Below are 15,546 nucleotides of genomic sequence, written 5' to 3' on the forward strand. Positions count from 1 at the left end.
TTTGCAAATTATATTTGCTTTCTCAGATAATAGCAATCCTAAGGGAGCATATGCCAAACAGCATTTTGTGTGTGTGTTTGCTATCAAGATAAATAAAGAGCTTTGTTAGCATAGATATCGTGTATATCTATGTTATAAACTGCCAGTTTATTCTGTGGAATGGTTTTAAAAATACTTTCTTCTTTCTGCTCAGTAGTTGACTAGGTAGAGATGTGAACCATGAATACATGGTACAATGTACACAACACTGTGGTATCTAGAGTGAAAAATAATAGTGAAGTATCCCAGAAAGGGATTTTTGACATTAGTCACCACATGAATTAGTATTTTAAGACACAGAAATTATTAATGTTTATTAATCACTTTTGAAGCTCTTAAGTGGGAATTTATCAGTGCTCACAGTAAATGTTATTTCTTACAGGAGGACATGAACCTTAATGAAGAAAAAAAAGCTCCTTTACGAAACAAAGATTTTACCACCAAACGTGAGATGGTTGTCCAGTATATTTCTGCCACTGCCAAATCTGTAAGTAGGGAGATTTTTCTAGCACCAACAGAATGAGCAATGAGCTTAACATCATTCTACTTAAAAATAAACACACCTCAGCTCTTCACATTACCTCATTGTACTCCATAGACTGTTCAGAAAACAATTTATATATGTATTACACATTTAGTATTAAATATATATTTTTAAACTATTCATCATTAGTAATGAGACACTTCCATTATTACAAGCTAGACAAAGGATATAAAGCTCTGAGGTAATCCAATCCAGTCCTGAGCTTTTGTGTACATACTAAAAATTGACTGCATTTTGCAGATATTCTGCTCCAAATGTGGTTAGATGAAAATTTCGGATTTTGAAGAAGGCACAACTTAGCATAGTCACAGCTTAAGTTTACATTAAAGCTGCATGTCTGGTGTCTACTTGCATGAAACTTAGAGCAGTATTTTATAATTCGCAGTTAGCTTTTTTCTTAATTTTATATGATGCAAACTATATAAGCTGCCTCATAATTGCTATTGTATAGCTTCATTTAAAGTAAAGGATGTCACCTAATAGAAGCTTTAATCAAATCTGTTTGTGAGTCCCAAGACTTGAAAGTAAAGTTCATTGAAAGGACTTGTTATTAATAGGAAACTTTGGTTTTAGTGGAGTATTTTGCTCTGTTCACTTCCTAATGCACATCCAAATATAGTCTTAAGCTTTGATTTTTTTTTTTTTTTGGTAAGAAAAAGTTGTATTTTTGAAATAGTAAAATGCATCTTTTACATTTCTGTAAAGAAAAAGCTTTTAATACCTAGAGTTCATGAAACCACTGTATGTGTGTATATGTGTGTACACACACAGTGATATTTTGTGTGTGTACATATATGTGTACACACACATACACATTTAGGTCATGCGTTTTAAATTTCATAAGTTGACCATTGCAGAAAACAAGTCTTCATTGAAAAAATATATTCTAATGTTATTTGGCTATCCTATTAATGCTATTTCAGTACAGCAATTCCAGTGGCAATTACTAATGCATTTTGCCGTGAATTCTACGATTGTATTGATTCCATATTGTACTTTAAGCAAGCTAAATCTGAATGGTGAACTATTTAAACATAACACATTGCAGCTCCACCATAGCAGAGCAACAGCATGTTTTTTAATTTGCTTCTGGTATCCAAGGGCAGAAATATGTTTCAAGTGATAAGTGAAATTTGCCATGAGCGTCGTTTTCAATGAATTAGGTGATGCATAGGGTTTTACTTTGAAATTCTGATGAATCTCTTCTCATTTTTGCACTCAAGTTATTGTTCACGGTAAAATGCTTTAGGAAATGCAGGATGTACGTTCAATGTTATTTTTCAAATACCTAAAGGCTGATACACTAGTAAATCTATATGTCTGAATCTGAGTGCAAAGTACAGATAATAATATATGAATAATCATGTGGTGGTTTTAATGATAAGATTTTGTTAGAGTCTCTGACTCATTTGTTGTTGTTTGTGTAAGTGGGACTGAATATAATGATTACATGAAACTCTTATTCCTTGACCTTTTGATTATTACTTGATTTCTGTGCAGAACTTGTGTTCATTTATTCTCATGTTATTTCCTCTTCAAGTGACCAAAGAAATGCACACTTCAAGTTATATACTCATTTTTCAGATTAAAATGCAAAAAATTGGATAAATATTAGATGAGCTCATTTGAATTGCATTATTCAAAAGATGGAAATTCAATGTTTCTCAAAAGACATGAAAATTCTATGTTTAAGGCATTAGCCTCAAAATCAGAACTACTTAATGGCCTTTATTTGTTTCATTCAGTGTACATATGAGTACCTGAAATATGCACAGGACTTTGATAAGATTTCTAGGAGTATACATTTTTTTGCTAATATTTTTCATGGCCCAGATATTATGATGGAAGAAAGCCTTTTGACAAGCATGTTTTGGAGCTTTCTCACCTTGGAAAGACATTAATTAGTACTGTGTTTTCTATCATTAAAACCACAAAAATTATTTATGTTATTTCCTTTTGAAGGTGAGAGCGTTGGCCTTCAGTGATAAACAATAATCTTTTGACCTTTTCATTATCACAACACTAAAGTTTACATTTAGAGTAGACATGATAGTTACCACTACTTTATGAAAATGCTTTCTTAGTCACAGCTTTCATTTTGAGGTAACAAAGTTAAGAGCTAGAGTCCCTGATGGAAAAATGTTTTATAGTCACATGTAAAACATGTGAGAATTATAGTTAAATTTAAACATAAATTGTACATTTTCCCCTTTTAACACCTGCATTAGTCATTTTGTATGGGATCTACAACCAAATTTTAGATAGAAATGTGTATCATGCTCCTGGGTTCCTAAGTAAGGACATAAAAGTAAAATGAAGTTATACACCAATGTGTCGTCAAGACTTGTTTCTAAAGCAAACAAGAGTCTTTTGTAGTGTAATTAACTTCGTTAAAATTAGCATGGAAAAGGAGACTATAAAGGAAACCGTAAGATAATAATAAAAACTATTGCTTAGTTTTTTCTTCTTAAAGTCCCATAATAGAGAATGTTAAATTGTGTGAATGTTAAAGGAAAAAATTTGAGTAACTCTGTCCATGATGAATGACCTTTAAATAGAGGGATGGCGAAGAACCTTCTTTCTGCATTTTATCCTCCATTGTTCATTGTAGGAAGCCTAGTTATGGACCTGACCTAGGGTAATAGGTACATGTAGATAATTTGACCACAAATAACCTGAAAGAGTCTATATTTTCAAAACACCAGCATATGTTTTCAAAAAATGGAAAACCAAGCTTTGTTAATATTGCAAAAGTTGTCCTACTGATTGGTAATCCTGAAACAATACGTTGGTAATTTAGAAGGGGTGGTATCACAGGCACTTCACAGCACATATAGACATTTATGAGGAAAAGTTATCCACCGAAGTCCCAACATTAGTTTGTCACATGCCAATATCATTCCTAGAATATCAAGAGACTAGTTTGTTTTGAATTTAAACCATAATCTTTGAAATTTTAAAATATGTAAAGTTATATTTTTTGAGACATGTGAACCATTGAGAGGCAACATTTTTTTTTTTTAATGTCAGTAGGAAATAATTTAAAATAGTGATGCCAGCTACTTCTGCAGATTTGTTAGACTGACCTGTATAATGAGAAGTTAAAAGTTGCAGTATACCTATATGTGTATGTGTATACATGTATTACGGTTTTGCTTTTGTCATTATCAGATACTCTTTGAGGTCTTTTCCAGGTATGGTCTGGATATGATCAAACAGTTGAACCCAGACATGGCCAAAATATTTTCTCTTAGTTTCTGTTGGGTACTAAATCTTATCTATTGCTGTTTATGCTTTAGCTAAATAAAGTTATTTTGCAGCGAAAATGAATCATTAAATGGGCCATATTCTGGTTGTTTCACTGAGTATAGACCTGCTTTAATTGTTAACGCAGGCTCACATTCTTTTTTTAGTCTGTGCTAAATAAACAAGGGACAAATACAACCTCTGTCTTTTTGGTGGGAGGAAATAATTTAGGTCAATAGCATATCTTTTAATTCAGAAGACTGTTAATGGCACCAAAGAGGCTTTTATTCAACTAAATAATCACTGCTTGTAAATAGTCTACTGAATGAATATTTAAGAAAGCTGCTTCTCTATTCTGAGATTCATGGATTCTTCTGAAATAATTTACTTGGAAACTGTCATTATCTTTTTGTATTTTATGATATCCTGTTCAGCATAGGATTCTTACTGGGGTTTTAATTAAATTTGATTTTTATTTTTAAAGCACTAGCTGAAAAATAGAACACATTTTGATAATAACTGCTATCGGATTAATGGTTTTGTATTGTGGCTTAGCTGTTTTTTGGACACTGCTTGATATTCAAGTGGGAATCTGATAACAGTGATTTGATTTATATTTGGATTTTTGCATAAAATTATGTTTAGGACTATGAGTTTACTTCCTGCTTTCTTAAACACAATTCTGCCTCTCAGAAATTCTTTTATCACTTATCCATTAGGAAAGCTCAATTAGAGCTGCAGTTTTTGAACCATTTCCTCCTTCTGAACATGTGCATGTTTAGATGTAAAATGCTTCTTTGTCTTCACATTATGTAGAAAATTCTGATCTTACAATAGAAATGCTAGAATTACCCAGAAAACTAGAATAATAAGCAATCTTTTTTATAATTTTCAAGTATAATATAAAACAGTATTATACACCTTAAATTCATAACAATAAAAAACATTTGTTTTCAACCTAAAGTTTACTTCTGAACTTAATGCATGACTTTAAATGTAACATTTATATTCTAAAATACTTTAATAGTATACCTGCCATAAGAAGGTGCACTATTTCAACCTTGATAGTATACCTGCCATAAGAAGGAAAGAAAAGAAAAGGCAATATTGGAAAAAAAAGCCCACAATTTTCTACTGATAATTTTTTCAGGGGCTATGAGCTGGCAAAAAAATCTGATGCCTGATTACACTTAACCTTGCATAACTTGATGTTTAGATTATACTATATGAGAAGCCCATTATAGTACATTTAAAAAATCCTCAGATAGTAATTATCACTTATTTGAGAATCCTTATTCTGTAGACTTTACACATTTTTGAAACATAGTAGAAATTAATATTGATATATCTGTTTTAGCCTGTATATCTAAAGTATCAAAAATATAGATAGGGTTAGCTATTTACTAATTTACTAAACACTTAACCTCTGTGAAAAGCTTCTGACTACTAATATTGTTGCCGTTTGTTTTTTTTTACACCATAACCACTCTTCGTTGACCACTGCATGCAGATAGTTGGAAGTAAAGTGACGGTGAGTACAAAAGATGTGTTTTACCCTGAGATATAAATTTGTGGTTTTGTAAATTGTGATTTTTGCTTATAGTATTTTATATGTTTGATTCTTTTGGTATATATTTTACCAAAGCAGTGAGATGAATATTATGATCAGGTGATTAAAATTTAGCCTGGGCAAGTATTTTTTCCATGGTTTTGGGAGATGTTTTAGAACTAGAATATGCTTGTATATTTTATCTTAGAAGTTTTCACCTTTTTTTTTTTTTTTTTTTTGAAGTATGCCTGTGTCAGTCTTTATGATTCTGATGAAATCGTATGTTTTACCTCAATTTTATCAGGAGGAGAATCCTAAAATGTTGGTTTATGCTAACAGGAATTCTTATTAAAATATGTCACTTTGATTTCAGTATCACTGAGCACATAGAGTAATGAAAAAAACCCTTTCCATGCAGTCGGGAGGCCTGGATGCTTGTCTTTGTTGGATGCTACTAATCAGCTTTGCTACTTTGGGCAAGTCATGTAATTTCTCTGGGGCTCAATTATTAAATGGATAAATTGAAATGATTAGCTCAAATTATCTTTTAAGGTTCTTTCCGTGGCTGTCATTTAAAGGTTTTATATTCAAGGCACTATATTTCAGTGCTATAATTACATGATACACTATTACATAACACGCCCAAAGTGGCCCATATTGTGATTGAGAGCTGTTTGTAATTACCTTATCTTCATGACTAAGCACTCTCTAGAGGGGTGGTAGGAAACATTATCTTTAACATCATTGAGGACTGAGGTATCTAGAATAGTGAAGAATTTGTTTTGCTTTTAAAAATTGATTCCTTCTTTTCATTATCTTACTTTTTTTTAAATTCACAAGACATCTAGGGGGAAAAGCCATCATCCTTTCAGGATAATTTCAAAAATCGAATATTTATTTAGTGCTCATTATATGCCAAGAATTATTCTAGGTGCACTGATGACTGGAAAATAAGAATGAGATAGGACCTAGTTGATATGTGTTGAAATAATCAAACCTTAAATTGTGCATGCTGACTATAAATGTAATAGGAATTCATAAGTAGGAGAGAGAAGTAAGGTTGGAGTAATTAGAGAAAAATCTGTGTAAATTTCTGCACTTAAATTGGGCTTTCAGGGAATAGTTAGTTATGATGGCTGGGGTTTGGCTAGGGAGGAGAGACTATGGAGAAGCTCTCAGATTCTGGAAGTAATATTAAATGCAAAGGCCTGGAAAGAGAACCAAACCATGTGTGTGGAGGCAGAGAAGAGGGAAGTGAGAGATGAGGCTGACTTTGTTGAAACAAAGAATGTATATTGGAAAGAGTAAAAAATCAAGTTGAAAGAGGGTCTTGAAGTCCAGGCAGCAAATTATAAATTAGTTTGAGCAAGGAGGTAATATGATGGAAGCAGTGTTTAAGAAAAATAAATTCGATAGGTGCATAGGCTGGATTAGGCTAATGGTTCTCAAACTGGAAAGTACATAAAAATGCAAATTTTGTCCTGCTCCAAGAATATTGTGATTCAGGTGGCCTGGGATATGGCCAAGAAATTTACATTTGTATCTAGCACCTCCAGAGATTCTGTTAAGGTAGTCTGAGAAGTATACTTCACACTTTAAGAAGTACTGGATTCTGATAGAGAGACTAGGAAGCTACCTAGGAGATTTTTGAGTGAGTCAGTGAGGACTTGCATTAAACTGGAGGCTAGGTGGGGTTAAATAACGAGTTTGGGGAGATAACGAGATTTTTATCTTATTTTAATATGGGCCGGAAGCAGCCTGTATTTCTAGTCTTGGTACTGGCTCTCTCCCCTCATTACCCACACTGTTAACTTCCTTAGTTCAGACTGTCATCATTTAACACCCATGTGATTGCTGTAGCCTACCAAGCAGTCTCCTTGTCTTCAATCTCTCACCCATGCATGTTCTACACTGTTATCAGAGATCTTGCTCCAGCAGTACCCTCTTATCTGCAGTTTCATTTTCTGTTTCAGTTACCTGAGGTGCAGCACAATAATACATTTTGAGAGAGACCATGTTCACATAATTTTTTTTTTTTTTTTTTTTTGAGAAAGGGTCTCTGTTGCCCAGGCTAGAGTGCAGTGGCACGATCTTGGCTCACTGCATTCTTGATCTCCCGTGCTCAAGCGATCCTCCCACCTTAGCCTCCAGAATAGCTGGGACTACAGGTGTGCTCCACCATGCCCAGCGAATTTTTGTATTTTTTTTTGTAGAGTTGGGGTTTTGCCATGTTGCCCAGGCTGGTCTCGAAGTCCTGAGCTCAAGTGATCCACCTGCCTTTGCCTCTTAAAGTGCTGGGATTACAGGCGTGAGCCACCACGTCCGGCCCACATAATTCTATTATAGTATATTGTTATAATTGTTCTATTTTATTAGCCATTGTTAATTTCTTACTGTGCCTAATTTATAAATTAAATGTTATAGGTTTATATGCATAGGAAAAAACATACTACATAGTTTCAAAACTATCCACAGTTTTAGGCATCCACTGGGTGTCTTGGAGCATACCTCCTGTGGATAAAGACAGACTACTGTATTTCACTCCTCAAAACCTTCAAATGGCTCCCTGTTGTCCTTTGTGATCTCATCCCTGCCTGCTTCTCTCATTTCATCTTCAGCGTCAGTCTTACTGGTGCCTGCCTTCTATCTGTATAGGAACACTTGGCAATTCCTTCACACCTTATTCTTTAATACCTTTAAATCAAGCATGTTGTATTTTTTTGAGCTGGAATGCCGTTTTCTTCTTTAGTGTGTCCACCAAGCTCCTAAATATCCATCAAGATTAAGCTTCCTGTCAATCTTAGAAGAAGCTGTCCTAGATAACTCTTTCCTTCCCATAGCACCATGTTTATAGCTCAATTGTTATATTTAACATATTTTATTATAATAAATCATTTATTGGGTGCAGCACACCAACATGGCACAAGTATACATATGTAACCTGCACGTTATGCACATGTACCCTAGAACTTAAAGTATAATTAAAAAAAAAAAAAAAGAAAAAATAAATCATTTATATGTTCTTTTCCCACAATGAACATAGCTTCTGCGTTCAAGAAACTAGGTCTAGGCCGGGCGCGGTGGCTCAAGCCTGTAATCCCAGCATTTGGGAGGCCGAGACGGGCGGATCACGAGGTCAGGAGATCGAGACCATCCTGGCTAACACGGTGAAACCCTGTCTCTACTAAAAATACAAAAAAAAACTAGCCGGGCGAGGTGGCGGCGCCTGTAGTCCCAGCTACTCGGGAGGCTGAGGCAGGAGAATGGCGTGAACACGGGAGGCGGAGCTTGCAGTGAGCTGAGATCTGGCCACTGTACTCCAGCCTGGGCGACAGTGCGACACTCCGTCTCAAAAAAAAAAAAAAAAAAAAAAAAGAAGAAACTAGGTCTAATGGGGGAGACAGACAGGTAAACAGAATAAAGATAGGACACGAAGATGCAATATAGTAAAGGTTGCAAAATGGCAGACCAGCAGGCTATATGTGGGGTGTGTGTGTGTGTATATATATACACACACACACACACACACATGTATATATTTCCCAGAGTGTTTTGAAAAACAGTATAATGAGTTACGTGTTTTGATCCACAGTGTAAACTATTTCATACCCATTGTCTTATCTGGGACTGCCTCACATTTGAGTTTGCAATCCTGCTATAAAGGGAAGAAACTATAGAAATTAGCTTCTAGAGGAAATGATTAGGGGTTTGTTCTAGAGTTTAGGTGGGATGGTTGTCTTAAGGAAGAAAATTTTTTTGTTTAATTTTGTTTTCTGCAACTAAAGGGAATAAGAAAACAATATGTAAGATCACTGGTGAAAATCAGGTACAAAAGGGCTTTTGCATCACGATCTCATTAACCTTCAACAGATGGAGAGATTTATTCGTTGATACAAAGGGCAGGTAGGAAATTTATAGAGGTGTTTCAAAAAGAAATTCTAGAATAATCACTTTAAGTATTGCAGTTGCCCAGAGATTACATACATTGGTCCAAAAATGAGTGATATGAAAGCCAGATTGAAATCCGACAGATGGAATATGTAGTGAACTAGGAGGTCGGCATAGGCCTGTTTTGCCTTTGTCTATCCAATGTTGATTAGAAGCAGAAATGGAGGCATTGAAGGCCTTCCTGATCTTGAGCTACCATCAGTCTTTACTTTTCACTATTCTATATAAATTGTACTTTAAAAGTCAAGCTGGGAAACTGCCTGTTACCTGAACAAAACCACCCTCTTAGCCTCAGGCAGTATTGCTTCTGACTTTGCTCAAGGGATCTTTTTTGTATAGAATGTTTTCTTTCCTTTGTCAACATTCTAGCCATCCTCCACAGCTCTTCCATGAAGCCTATCTTGATCCTGATCCGCCCTCTCATTTCCACATGCAGTAATGTATCTGAACTCCTATAGCACTTTATTTTTAACTCTTAGGGAGTCACTCTTAACTTTATCTTATAGTTCCTATTTCTTCATATATTCCTTAAGGGCTTTTAGAATACTCCTATTTTACTTTATGCCTGCAGTAATTTATATCCTTGAATAATACTCTCTCACATACTATGAGTCTTTGTATATCCACAATACAGACTCTATGAAGGAAGGCAAATTTTGGTAGCAATCATGGGTTCAGAGGCAAATGGCCCTGGTTTCAGATTCTGTCCCTGCTGTTTACTAGATGTGTGACCTTGGATAATTTACTTCTCTGAATCTCAGTCTTTTCATTGATAAAATGAAGAGAATAATACTAAATTTGTGATATTTTTGAAGTATATTGTTTATGTTTAATATATTTAACATGTAAAGAATCTTGCAAATAGTAGGTCTGAATTACATTTTTGTTAAATGTCTTGAATTCTACAAAATGCTTGATATGAAAGACATAAAACATAAACACTACACGGTAAGATGAGATAAGACCATGAGCTGCCTTTTTTGTTGTTGTTAAATGTTCAAGATGTTTGCTATTTGAAGATTTAAAGGGAAAAATGGGATTTATTCTGGGCCAAGAATGGTGGGAAGGATTCAGCTGGATGCTGGAAGGAGAATGTTTTGCCTGTTTATTGGAAGCTATTTGTTATGTGGTGTGGATTATTGCTGGGCTTTGAGGAAAAAAGTAAAATCATATGTGATCTCAAGTTAATATTGACAAGATTATTTTAAAAATTTAATAAAATAGTTGAGGATTTGGTATAGATACTGTCTGTGATGGGAAATGATAAAATATCTTTCTGTAGATCTCTAGAAATAGCAAAGAATTTGGAGTAGGGTAGAGATAGAACTGAATTACTTTTTTCAATGGCTTCTAGTTCTAAATAAGTGTTGCAGACTTTTGTGAAGCAAAATAAATTGTTTTTATTATTTAATAACAATGCATGAAACAGATTTAGAAAACAGCTAATATGATTGATTTGATTTCATTGCAAGCCAAGAATAATTTATCCACAGGTAGAAAAATAACCATTCTTCTGTGACAAAAAGTAAGAATTGATATGATTACATATGATAGTTGGAAAATAGCAAGCATTGTAATGACTAGACCTTATAATGTTAAATAAGAGGTAATTTAATAAGTTGGCAGCAGCAACGGCTTTTGGGGAAAGCATTTGTCTCAGCATCAGAAGAGCCTGAGTGTGAATCCTGATTCACTACCCATTCATTCCCTATGACCTTGTAAACCCCTCTGGACTCAGTTTCATTCCTTTCTTGAACACAAAGTTACTGGGTACTTACTAGTGCTAGGCATTATTCTAGGTGCTAGAATGATGAACCATACAGATAATGTCTTCATGGAACTTACATTCAAGATGGGGAAACAGACAATATGACACATATCAAATATAATGACAGGTAAGCGCTATTAAGAAAAAAAAAAAAAGACGAGAAAGCAGAGAGTGATCAGGCTGTGGTATTTTAGATAGGTGAGCTCTTTGGGCAAATGACATTTGAACGGAGACCTGAATGAAAATGAGAAGAGCCATGCAGATATCTAGGGAAGAGAACATCAAATACGAAGGCCTTGAGGCAGGAGTGTGCTTGGAGTATCTGAAGGAATAGCAGAGGCCACTGTGTGTGGAGTGGGGTGAACAAGGGAAAGTATGGGGGTGTTTAATTCCAAGAGTTAGGGTGACTAAAAACATATGTTAAGCATAGTTAGTGGGTTGTTAATTTGGAAAGGTAGGTTCAGGTCATTTTAGGAGAGATATGTTGAAGAATTGTCACTTTAATAGCCAGCCAAGAGCTCTGGAAGGGTTTGAGCCGTGGAACAACAAAAACCAATGTGTATTTGGGGAAGATAAATGTAGCAGTGAAAATTGGAGAGGTTAGATATAAGGGCATGGAGATCAAGCTGGGGGTTGTTGCTCTAGTTTAAGTAATAAGGACACTGAACTGGAATGTGGTTAGTAGGAACTAAATGGAGGGTTTAGATGAAAGAGACTGTGGAAATAAAATATCCCAGCCTCAGCAAATGATTTTAAAAGGGCAGAAGAGATGTATGAATCAATAATGACTGAAATTTCAAGCATGGGTGACCAAAATGACTTGAGCATTCGTAGAGTAGTCAGGAACAAGACCAAGATTGGAGTAAAAGAAGATTGAGTTCAGTTAGATATGTTAATCAGGGAGAAATTACTAGAATCACAATAGCAGGAGTAAAGGTATCACCATGCAAGAACATTTATTTAGCTCTTACAGCATTAGCAGTGTAATTTTATAATTTGGTTCTCTGTTTCAAACTACTGCTTTTACCATTTTAAATGTACTCTCTGTATATTGTTGCTGAGACTATGTTGCTGATCATTCTAATAACATTTACCTGCTTAAAAGCTGAAGCCTGAATATCTTTACTAGCTATTGAAGGCCAAGTATACTTGTAGATGATTCAGTGGACCAAGATAGAGAAAAATGAATCATTTTGGTTGCCTGTAGTATCATTTACCAGATAAACCATCTGACATAAAATTAAGAGGTCATATTTGTACCTTTTGCAATGTTCCTAATAATCTCAGTCAAAAAAACAAGCCCATGATAGTGAAGGTCAGATACAAATGCATGCTTCTTTGCCCTAATGGAGCATGGGAATCATGAGCACTAATTGAATGACTATTGCAAGAGTTTTCTCAAAACAGAGCCAAATGAACACCCACCCCCAACCCCACCCTCTCCCAGGCTGATGAGGAAGTTAATACTGAGAATAAGTTTCTGTTAAAAGTATAAACATGGCTGGGCGAGGTGGCTCACGCTTGTAACCCCAGCACTTTGGGAGGCCGAGGTGGGCGGATCACCTGAGGTCAGGAATTCAAGACCAGCTTGGCCAACATGGTGAAACACCATCTCTACTAAAAATACAAAAATTAGCTGGGTCTGGTGGCAGGCCCCTGTAATACCAGCTACTAGGGAGACTGAGGCAGGAGAATTGCTTGAACCCGGGAGGCAGAGGTTGCAGTGAGCCGAGATCGCGCCACCGCACCCCAGCCTGGGCGACAGAGCGCGACTCTGTCTCAAAAAAATAAGTATAAACATATGATAAGGCTTAAAATAATACATTTAAAATGTTATCGATGTATTACTTACTGTAAGCTACCTAATAATAGTAATATACCTAAAATACCATCAAGTGTGGCAGCATGCTTTTTGGGCTGTTAAGCTGCTACTACATTAATAAATTGAAGTTTTATTAGTTTATTTATAGAATAGTATCTTAATAATTACTTCATGTAGTATTACACTTGTGTCAGGCCAATTATTTGAATATGTTCTGTGAAAAAAGATTAAATCTTATTTTTCCTTTTTTCTCCTTTTTATAATTGTGTAGTCCAGAAGGGGGAGACAAAACATTGATTATTGGAGGTTGTAGTAGCTGCTTCCTGATGATAAAACGTTGCATTCTTGTACTCCAATTTGATTTTTTAAAATGGATTTAGAAATCGTAGGATAGTTGCTACTGTAAAATATTTAGTTTTATGGTGGTGATAATTTTGTTAAAAAATCTAAATTCAATCAGAGTAAAAATAATGCCATTATTTTAAACTAGTATATATAAAGTAGAAAAACTCATTTGGTAATCAGATGAAAATAAGACCTGAAACTATTTAATGATGGCATATTATAAGTGATCTTTTAAAAATAGCACAAACACTATTAAAGTACCAATTTCAGTCTTTTCTAATTTCACATTCATTATGTGCAATGAGTAGCTACTTTCCCATTTCCTAATGTTTTAACACTGCAAGCTAACTTCTATATTATACTTGTTTTGGATAGGGGTATCTGTATATGTTTTGAAAGGTTTTGTTATTTAAGTTTCCATTCATTGTCGGAATGCTATCTTAATAGTTCCTTCCCTTCCAGTGCATTCTCATAAATTGCATTATTTCATCATGCCAGATTAAATTCATTGTTTAATGAATGCTGAAGCATAGATTATGAAATATTAACAAGTCATCTTACCTTGGGCATTTGGAAATGTCTAACAGACAGCATGAATATTAGTATTATGTTTAGACATATATTTTGAAAATTGATTATATTAATATTTATGAATATGGGTCATTATGTTTTATAATATATCCTGATATTAGAAGTAAAAAGATGTATATTTCATGTATGATTTTGCATCACAAATTCATTAGCTCTGCATTTTGATTGTGATCATGTTGGATATTTCTACTGAGGATATTTCTCTATGTATATAATCAGGTAAAAGAATCTATTTAAAATCTTATGCTTGATGTAAGACATTTAAGACTAGTATAGCCATTATTTTTTATACTGGATTAGTTTATTTTACTAACAATGGCAAAAATTTTGATCATCTATATAGAATGAGGTAATTACATGGTATCTTTTTTTGTGTGTGTTTTTGTTGTTAAGTAATATAGTTTCTACAATATGTATCCTTTAAAAGCTCTGTATAAAATTTGCTGTTGCCATTATAAAACTTAAAGTGGCATAACACAGGGATTTTTTTTATGAGGCAGTGCTTCCTCTATCCAGATAGCCTTGTCAACAGGGGAAAAAGAGGAAACAATCAGATTATGATCAATGTTTAGAAGTTACCTTAGGCTAGATGCAGTTGGCTCATGCCTGTAATCCCAGCACTTTAGGAGGGTGAGATGGGAGGATCGCTTGAGCCCAGGAGTTCAAAATCAGCCTGGGCAACATGGCAAGACCCTGTCTCTACAAAAAAATAAAACAATTAGCTGGGTGTGGTGACACACTCCTGTAGTCCAATCTCCTAGGGAGGTTGAGGTAGGAGGATCTCTTGAGCCTGGAAGTCAAGGCTGCAGTGAGCTGAGATGGTGCCACTGCCCTCAAGCCTGGGTGACACAGTTGAGATCCTGTCTCAAAAAAAAAAAAAAAAAAAAAAATTAGCTTAACTACTGTATATAAAATGTTGGCCCTTTTCTCATATATTTGATTCCATTTTTCATTTTAGTTAATCAAGTTTCTTTTGTGTGCTTATCTGTTTGAAAAGGACTGTTTGGTTGAACCAACATTAGTTCCTTTGAATAAGTAGAATAGGATAATCTTAAAAAGGCCACCTTAGATTTATGAAGTGTTTCAGAGTGTTTAAAGCCCTTCATTTGTTTCCTCATTTAAGCTACGTGTTATATGTATTTCTGTAGGTTCGTGCTTCAGTTTTTCTAAAGACATTGCCTCCATCCCCAGATTCTTGGAGGCTAATTAGAGTCTGGTCTTGTCCCATGGAGATGTTTTTGACTGATAGCTATATGGATAGTCTTTTGAGTAGTGTATACTGATCAAGGTATTTCCTGTCAGTGGTCCACTGATATTCATAACATTTAAAAATGATAAATGATATTCATAACTTGTATTAGTATCTAGTTTATATGTTTGTATGAAATGCTTTGTGGGTCTGCATCGCTAAATAATGGTGATATGACCAGTGACATTTAGAGTAATTTTTTTTACTGTGGTCACCATAATTTGGATACCATGATTACTACATTAATTGCATGTGCTTTTATAGTTGCAGCCATAATTACCTATTAAAACAATATAGAAAAAAATGAACTGTAACAGCATCAAAGATATTAAAAGCATTTGGGTTCAGTTTTTATGCTGATCTGTTTGTAAATTTTTAGTAACCTGTCATGGTTCTTTTCTTTAATGAACTTGTGATCTAAGGAGAAAATAACTGCTTGTGCAAT

At 34.6% G+C, this 15,546-nt stretch overlaps 1 protein-coding gene across 6 annotated transcripts in view; it reads left to right on the top strand.

The window, feature by feature from the left end:
* Window positions 1-15,546, top strand: part of DIAPH2 (diaphanous related formin 2) — a 923,693-nt gene that overhangs the window by 73,078 nt on the left and 835,069 nt on the right. For 4 of the 6 annotated variants that reach the window (XM_030934026.1, XM_030934029.1, XM_030934027.1 and 1 more), the window contains 2 exons: window positions 422-526; window positions 5,340-5,360. In XM_030934026.1, the coding sequence (XP_030789886.1) occupies window positions 422-526; window positions 5,340-5,360 (126 nt within the window). The remainder of the gene's footprint in view (window positions 1-421; window positions 527-5,339; window positions 5,361-15,546) is intronic. The other 2 variants (XM_030934028.1, XM_030934030.1) reach the window with 1 other exon arrangement.

The sequence above is a fragment of the Rhinopithecus roxellana genome, chromosome 7 (assembly GCF_007565055.1).
Source record: "Rhinopithecus roxellana isolate Shanxi Qingling chromosome 7, ASM756505v1, whole genome shotgun sequence".
Classification (NCBI taxonomy): domain Eukaryota; kingdom Metazoa; phylum Chordata; class Mammalia; order Primates; family Cercopithecidae; genus Rhinopithecus; species Rhinopithecus roxellana.